Here is a 9268-nt window from a genome sequence, read left to right on the forward strand (position 1 = left end):
TCATCATCATCATCATCATCATCATCATCATCATCATCATCATCATCATCATCATCATCATCATCATTGTTATTGCCATTGTTATCATTATTTTGTGTATATTTTCAACTCAGTTACCAAGGAGCCAGTTACGAGGCTTATGTATCCTCAGCTGAGTTTCCCTTTCCTCGTTTTGATTTGATCTTTTTCTAATGTAATTGATATTGTTGTTCTTGAAGTTATTGATATTGTTGTTCTTGAAATTATTGATATTGTGATTGTTATAATGTTAATAACAATAATATTAGAATTTAAAAGACTTAAAAGAATCTTGGTAAGGATCCAGTTTCATATAGCCAACTTTTATATAGAAAATAATATATGTAAACAATTGAAAATAAATATAAGAAATTTATCTTCTATGTACTGTTATGCTGTGTCTAGGTTATTAGACACAACAAAACAAAGTAAAACTACGAAGGAATATTCCATTCAAAAAAATGTTTTGAAAGTCAGAGGCTGGATGAAAATGGAAATTTACCAGAATCTTAACAAAAATCAATGAAAATGATAAAGAGGTGATATAGTTAGGAATAATAATTGACTCCATGGTGATTAAGAGCTAAGTGTGTGTAAAGACGGTCAGCAAACAAAAAGACTCGGTGAACAAAGCATGTATTCTTGCCATCCTGGCAACTTAGGGCTAGTTATTGATTGGTACCAATTTTCAGATTTCATTTGGCACTCTGAAAATGCTTTTTTTTTTTTTTTTTTTTTTTTTTTTTTTTTTTAAGTTTTGATTATGGCTTATACATTCTTCATTCTTGTACACTCCACTTGAAAAGTTGTTTGTCATGTGTGGAAGTCATTCATTTTTAGTATATATGTTTTGGTTTTAGGATAGGAAGCTGTTGATGATTTATACGTCCTGTTACAGACGCTGAAGACTTGGATTATACAGGTGACTGGTTCCAGTGTGGTTTATGTGGGATGAAATTGTCGGACATTGAAAGCTACGTAACCCACATGGTGTTGAAGGAGCAATGTGTTCTCCATCTCTGTCCGTCAATTACTGTGAGAGATCTTCTCTTGCCGAGGTTTGTGATACATGTTATTTGTTATATGTAGAATGCCAATATTAAAGGATATACTATGATATAAGGATTGCCATAAATATGTGGTGTGTGTGTGTGTGTGTGTGTGTGTGTGTGTGTGTGTGTGTGTGTGTGTGTGTGTGTGTGTGTGTGTGTGTGTGTATTATTATTATTATTTTTTTTTTATTCATATATATTGTATGTATGTATGCACGCAGGCCTATCTGTTTGTCTATTGTCTATGTATACATTTTTATATCTAGATGTGTCTGTATATATTGGTATGTATATAATGTTTACACACTCACTCACTCACTCACACATTCTAACATAATATTTACTTAGTTGTATATTTATTTATTTATGTAAGATGTTAAGTGCAAAGAAATGTTGATTTTCATATAGCGTTCTAGTAAATAGCCTATCTGAGCTTAGTCAGCTTCATGTATCAAGTGTGATATGAGGTCATTTGATGAAATTTTATCTTAATCCTGTATTGCTTTTAGGTTTTCAAAAAAAAAATTAAGAGAAGAGGCAGAAGAGGTTGACATCAAACAAGTGAAGCAGTTGATTCCTGGTATGGAAAAGGTAAGGGTGTCTTTGTTTAACATATTTTTTCAGATTGATGTATAGTGAGGAATTTTAGAAGGTTAGAAGAGGTATTTGACACTAAGATAAGTATATATCAGATTTTTGTAAATGATGGAATATGTATATGCAGGTAACTCATTGGATCTGGTTGATGGGGATATCTCACCATAAAGAAAAAATGACTCAGTGGTATTGTTGGGATATTGAGATAATATGGAGTTGCTTAGCAATAAGGTCTATTACTATCTTGATAAAGCATAACAAAGGACAAATGTAGACCTTGGAAAAACAGCAAAAATCTATTTGCAGCAAAAGAACAACTGCAGTCATGGCCAAGCAAGCAAACGGCCGCTTAAATGCACACAATTTACATCTAGCTGGACCACTCATGGCACGGCTGCTTGCCACCTGGCATTTGTATCTAATTTGCCATGATGTAATTAGATATTATCCACCTTAATTGAAAAATGTCTCCAAGTACGAGTTTTTGTTACATTCATAATTACCTATTCTTTATGATCATGGCAGTTATATAAATAGAAAGACTTTGGTTTGCATGGTTATGATTAGGTTTTCTTTTCTTTATTTTAGCAGGGATTACATGAAATGAAGAATGATGATGTTGAAGTCATAGTGCAGGCAACTGAGATTGAAACAGGAGGCAAGAAGAGATGGAAATGTCATATCTGTGGGCTGACCTTCTCAAGGCAAGCTGCCATTGCTAATCATCATGAGTTGCAGGTGCACATTTATAACTTGTTTGTTAAGAAGGTTAAATTCTAGGATTATGCATGAATATCCATAAAATGCAATACATAGTCTTTTGATTGTTATTTATAGATACACTTTTAATTAAAACTTATTTTTAAAAAATGAATTTCTATCCTTAATTGACCTTTATAGATATGATTAAGGAGCTCTTTGTGCCTATTTGATCTTTTTTTAAATTCATGAAATTTGGTGCAGTGTCCTTTAATTATCATATATAGATACAGTTCTTATTTATGATTACATTATGAAAAAAAGGTTTATCATTAATTGATCTTTATGAATATAAGTAAGAAACTCTTGTTTCCAAGTATATTTGTGTATTTGCTCATTCTGATTATTTTTCAACATACCTTTCTTTACTTAAAGCACAGAGGATCAGTTGGGAAGAAACCAGGAGCTGAAATAACTGGGGATGAATACAGAGAAATGCATGTGAAGAAGGAAGCTGCTCCTGATTCCAAAATTCCAGTCAAACACATAGTTGCTGTTCAGTCAGAGCTACAGGTTAAACATTTGGCAGATGAGCTTGCATACAGAGAGGAAGAGTGGACCAAGCCAACGTGCGAACTCTGTGGCCAAACGTTTAAGACGGTGCGTTTCTCTCATCTTTTGATGTAAGACAAGTAAAGCAAAGTGATCACTTTTAAGAAAATCCATCTTGATAAATAGACTTAAACATGTTTTATTCACAGGGTAAAATTCTAAGAGCACACAATACCATAGTTCACAGTCATGGCCGACCATTTCATTGTGACTTTGATGGATGCTCTCAGAGTTTCAAGACCAAAGGATCATTAACAAGACATCTGAGAAGACACACAGGTACACATAAAGGACTTTAATTTCTTACTGTTTATGTTCACCATTTAGTTTATCAAAAATGACTTCTCAGTGGGAGTCTTTAACCCAATGCCGCCAGGGAAAATGAAAAAAGAATTGGGAAAATGCTGTGCTCATTTTTTATATATTTTGTGAAATGTCTCTGCACATAGATGGCTCTGCCAGTGCTTAGCCACAAAGGAGGCAATTAGTAGACCTTGTGACCTTACCTGACTTCACCTTTCCTTGAATTGGCGGGAAAAACATATTTCTTACTAGTACTGTGAATATCGATGGTGTTATTTATATTATAAACATTGTAATTACTATAATGTTATAAACATTAGTAACAGCAAAATAAGATAATGTAAAACATTTTCGTAAATCAAAGAAAAGGGCAAATGGGTGAGACAGGCAGTACTCGTCATTGGCTCATTGGTGACTTAGTACAAGTGTAGCCATCTATGTAGAAAAACAATTAAACAAGTAAACTCACAGTATGCATGGCATACTTGAACACGTCATGCCCATCAGCATTGGGTTAAACAACATTTTGATGTTGAGAAATAATTTCCTGGATTTAAAAATGTGTTAAAGTAATTATTTGTTCTTGCCTCTGGTGTTTCATATAAAGAATAACATTTTTTTTGTTAATTTTGTGATTGCAAAAGGTAAGTTGGTACTAGTCATTTATATTACATGTTTTGCTTGTAAAAAAGAGAGAAAAAAAAATAGAATTTAATTTATTTACAGTAATAGTATTTGTCAACCAAGCTTATATTTCATAATGTTAACCTATTCAAAGATATAGAAAGAGATCCAACTTTGTGACATTTAATATTTTTTTATACAGGGGAGAGACCATTTTCATGCCAAGATTGTGGCCGTTGTTTTCGAGAGTCTGGATCCCTTGCGAGGCACCAGCAATCCAGAGTGTCATGTGTAGATAAGAAGGACTCCCAACTACCTCTGTATGGCAAGACCAAACCCATAGATTCCTCACATTTAGAGAGAAAAGTAAGGTTGCACACACATGCATGCACTCATGTGCACACACACCACACCACACCACACCACACCACACTATACCACACCACACACACCATACCACACATTGGACTCTCTCTCTCTCTCTCTCTCTCTCTCTCTCTCTCTCTCTCTCTCTCTCTCTCTCTCTCTCTCTCTCTCTCTCTCTCTCTCTCATATACATATGACGTGATAGCCCGTTACCTGTTAACAACTGGTTTATATATATAATGTAATGTGGATTTTTGTATGTATTTAGGTCATTTTGTTGCATTTATGTTTTTTTTTAATTATTTCTTTCTCTCTCTCTCTCTCTCTTTCTCTGTCTAGCCTACAGTCCATCAAATGAAACTTAACAGCATTTTGAAGGAAGAAAATTTTGGTGGATCAGGTGATGGAGATGATGAAGCCATCAGTAATAAGATTTCAGAAGAGTCAAAGTTGTCTGTTAGAGCTGGTGTCATGGCTTCAAAGTCTTCAGGTTAGTATTACATTTTTGGTTCCAAAGGATTTTTGCAGTTTGGATGAATTTACTATTGTGATTATGCTCAAGGTTGATCTCCATGACTGTATATTCATTTTGACTCTGCTTTTTATAATTAAAGTATTGGTGACTGTATGTAAGAATGCACAGTTTGAGGTTGTATTTCAAATTAACAGGTTAGCACCTTGGAATTATGACATCAACATTATTTCTTTGTGAATAATCATAACTATTGTTTTTACTGTACAGGGGCACCAGTAATAAAACAGGAGGAGAACTCCCTGAACCATTTGCGGCATAACAACACAATAGATGTTAGTAGAACTCTGGTTTCATGCAAGATAGAGCATAATGCCATGTCATCCTTATTGGAGGAAGAAGAGCTGGACAATGATCTCATTACGGAACATGCAGGTATATACTCCTTATATCTGGAGTTACTTTTACTGATTTTTTTACATACATGAAATATGCAAATTAGTAAAATAGAGGTTATGGTAATGATGAGGATAATGATGATGATAATGCAAGCTCTTTATTTTCCAGATGACATAGAAACAAAACTCAGTGATATAAAGCCACCACAGCTGAGTCTTGATATTATGCGAAAGTCTTTTACATGCCCAATTTGCTGCAGAAGTTACTCAAGAAAGTCAACTCTGATGCTTCACATGAAAAATCATCTAGGTAAATTTCTAGAAAGTGATATTCAAAGAAATATAACTTTTTAATGCAATTTTCCTTGGTAAAGAGAATGCAAACACACCAAAAATTAATTATGATAAGTGTATATCCCCTTTTACTTACCATATTTTGACCTTTCAGATCAGCTGGGTGAGCAGTGCAGTCAGTGTGGGAAAAACTTTGCTAATCAGCAGAGTCTCTCAAGGCACTTGGTGTCTCACTCCTCTGTGAGACAGTATGTGTGTCAGTTATGCAATAAAGCCTTCAAGCTCCTGAGCCATGCTAAAGGCCACCTTCATTCACATAGCACCAGCAAAACTGTGCCTTGTAGATACTGCAATAGTTTCTTTAAAACTGTAGTAAGTATTGATATGTTTTTATTATTATTTATTATTTTTTTTTTATTATTATTATTATAATTGATTTTTTGTGTGAATTTGTATTAGAGTTGGAAAGGATTTTTAAGTGAAAAATGTGCATTACAGGTAATATTATTTTTCTTTTCTTTTCTTTTCTTTTCTTTTCTTTTCACTTTCATATAACATTCCTTTACATATACATGTTCCTGTTCATTCTTCCTCTTCCCTTCACTCCAAACCATTGTCTGTCCCTGCTCACAGATTCTTTTATTTCCTCAGAGTGCAAGGAACACACATGAGCGGACCCACAGTAATGCAAGAACCTTTGTGTGTTTAGAATGTCAGAAATCATTTGTCACAAAAGCTTCTTTGATAAGACATCTGAGAATCCACACAGGAGAAGCCCCGTTCCAGTGTCAATATTGTGGTAGATGTTTTAAAGAACATGGTACTCTGAGCAGGCATCTTAAACATAAAAGTAAGTTCATTCAAGTTATGACTTTGGTTAGTTGATATGTTGCAGTGTCTGATATGCATGATTTAACAAATAAATACACAACAAATGAAAGGATATTCATAGTTAAAAGGTGTAGTGAGTTTAGATATATTGAGTCAGTTGATAGATGGAAAATGCCCCTTTTCTTTTGGATAGGTCTGATGTTAAGGCTTTTGTATAAGCAAATATGACAGCTTGTTTGGATATATTCATTAACCAGGAAAGGAAAGGCTACCTGGCAAATTCAAGCCATCCCTCCTGGATTTCAAATCTAGAAACCACACTTTTGGAACCACATTGAAGGAAAGCCAAAGAGGTTCTTAAATTATGTTCAGATAAAAAGAGTAAATCAGATGGGTGAGAAAGTATGAATGAGAAGGATAAGATTTAAACTGGATGAAGTTTACATTGGAAATGCCAAAGGATTCTTGTAAGTTCAATAAAAAGAAGTTCAACTACCCTGGCTGCAAAGTCAAGCCTCTTGATTTAGCTGATTAGTCTATCATGCATTATACTATAGTATAATGCATGATCCCAGGGACCAGAAAATAACATAGAGGCTGCAAGTATCTTACAATGTTTTCCTTTTTTTGTAGTGCCATGTGCTCAACAGTCAAGATTAGAGAAGGACTCTGGTGATTTAGGGATTCGAATATTCCCAGGCAATACACCAAGGAACTTTGAAGTGGAAATTAACAGAGTAAGTATTCTTTGATATGTAGACACAGGCACAAAGAAATGGATATGCATTATCACTCAAGTACTTTTATATCATGTTTAATTTTTACAAGCATGAAGAGAGTTTTTCTTAATTGTTAATCCTACCAACAGAAGTTTAAATAGATTTCCTTGTATCCTTTTAATTGATAATGCTTTGATTCTAAATTGAAGATTGGAAATCACATTATAAATTTGTTTACAAATAATCACTTCTACAGAGTACCTGTAACTCAGGACACTCATAAAACAAGTGAGCAACCTCATAGAATTTCATTGTTGTATCTTAGTCTTCATATATTTTTCATGGGTTTATGGTATTTGTTTCACATGAAAAAAAGAATATAAGGAAAAGGAAGGAAAAATAAACCATTTGTATGTTACTGACCAGAATAATGAAGACCAGAAGTCAGAGGGAGCACCAAGTGAGTTGTTAGAGGATACAGCCTCCCTTAGATCCTCTGTTTTTGAGGATGAGGATGAAGAATCAAATACACATTTCTTGTTGTTGAAGAATAACTATGTGGCAAGTAGTCGTCGTGGAAGTATTGAGGAAGCAGGTTAGTGATTATTCTTTATTAATGTTCTCCTGGCCCATAACATTTGTAAACCATTCACATTAGTCATTTTTGAATGCATGCCATGGATATTACTAATACACAGGGTAGATATGATCAGGCTGTGGTAACATCTTTATTCCCAAGACAGTTTTACTTGGTTAGTTAAATGATAAAAGGGAATTTAACCGTGACATAGCTGCACAGACACTAAAGCTGAGAGAGAGAAAGGATGGGAGGATTATTCCCCTGCACTATGCTCTGCTGTAACAGTTTTTCAAATCACTTATTTGGGTAATTGTTCTTTGTATTGCTTTTAGCTTTTGTCATTTTGTAGTTGTCTTCAGATATATGCATACCTATTTATTTTTATAGTATTTTCTATATATATAGATATATTTCTATATGTAATTAGTCTAAGGTTATGTATGATAACATTGTGAATGATAAGGGCCATCTGAATATGTTTTTCTTTGTTTCTTTTTAATGTTTTCCTCATTATTATCCAAGTTGTTAAAGCCACTGCAGTAGAATCTGTAACTTGCCTATTACTGGAATTATAAAGGTGTTTTTCTTCCTTGTAGATTTAGAGCCCCTTTCAACTGACATTCTCCAACCTCCTGATGCAGTTGATTCTCATGGACCAGGTGTAGGTAGGTACATGTATGCTTGTATTTCTGTATATATTGTGTATTGTCAAGCTGTGAAGTTAATTATAATATTCACATTTGTTAACAAGTATTTAGCGACTGCATTTGCACTAACTTTGGCCACAGATTAATTATTTAATAATTGACTTTAATTTATTTTTCAGTTGTAGAAGAAGTCAAAGGAGATGAAGCATCGTACATTATTATATCTGGAGATAACTCGCCTCTGATGACGCTAGCTGTTGACTCAACGGATGAATTTTAGTAGTTAAGAAATGAATCTAAGATAACTGTAACAATTGGAAAGTTCGTTCTCTTGCCGATTCTCTTGGAGAAAATAAATAGTTGTTAATACTTTTGTTATCAATTTTTTTCTTTTATATATTCATTCATTGATGGCAATCATTATTCCATAAACAGAGATTTATTTTGTATACCCGAGTTAATTTTATTGTATAGAAAATATATTGATGTATGCACTGACTTATTTTTTTTGCTTACCTTTATATCAAGAATGGTATTTTCTCTTGCTCTGTAACCTTGTAAATGTAGGTGTGTCCCCCTGCTTATGTATCTTGGGACACCATTTCCCATGTTTACAATTAATATAGAATGTTTACCAATGAGTCTGAGGCAACTAGTGCATGTGCAGGAAATCTGGGGAGGGAGGAGTTTTTTGGTAAATATTGATAGAGCCTGAGGAACTTGTCAACAGTCATACTTTATAAATATTTTGAATATGAAAATCTGCCTGGTAATGTATGTGGGAAACTATCCAACTAGCACCAGATACAGTATGTGCACTGTATACTGTAGTTTGTTTTATTAATGTAGGTGGCTTTCTCACCAATTAGTGCATAATTAGGCCTGTCTAGTCTCACCTGTCCACTCCATTCCTTGAGTCTGTTACTATTATTAGTAGTAATATTTTAATATTATATTTATTGGAATGAAATTAGCAGAAAAAAATATATGTATGATAATTACTACTAATAATGATAATGATAATGATAATGATATTTATTACAATGATAATATAAT

General features: G+C 33.6%; 1 protein-coding gene across 3 annotated transcripts; it reads left to right on the plus strand.

Moving 5' to 3' along the window:
• Positions 1-916: 916 nt before the first annotated feature.
• On the plus strand, positions 917-8710 carry LOC125028028 (transcription factor E4F1-like; the record flags this gene model as incomplete). Of its 3 annotated transcripts, none has more annotated exon segments than XM_047617293.1 (15): positions 917-1076; positions 1580-1661; positions 2256-2405; positions 2802-3026; positions 3128-3257; positions 4108-4271; positions 4611-4761; positions 5014-5178; positions 5311-5451; positions 5590-5807; positions 6087-6285; positions 6900-7003; positions 7412-7580; positions 8162-8230; positions 8392-8710. In XM_047617293.1, coding segments are annotated over 15 exon segments (2228 nt in total), but the record flags the coding sequence as incomplete, so codon positions are not given.
• Positions 8711-9268: the final 558 nt, after the last annotated feature.

The sequence above is a fragment of the Penaeus chinensis genome, chromosome 1, assembly GCF_019202785.1.
Source record: "Penaeus chinensis breed Huanghai No. 1 chromosome 1, ASM1920278v2, whole genome shotgun sequence".
Classification (NCBI taxonomy): Eukaryota; Metazoa; Arthropoda; class Malacostraca; order Decapoda; family Penaeidae; genus Penaeus; species Penaeus chinensis.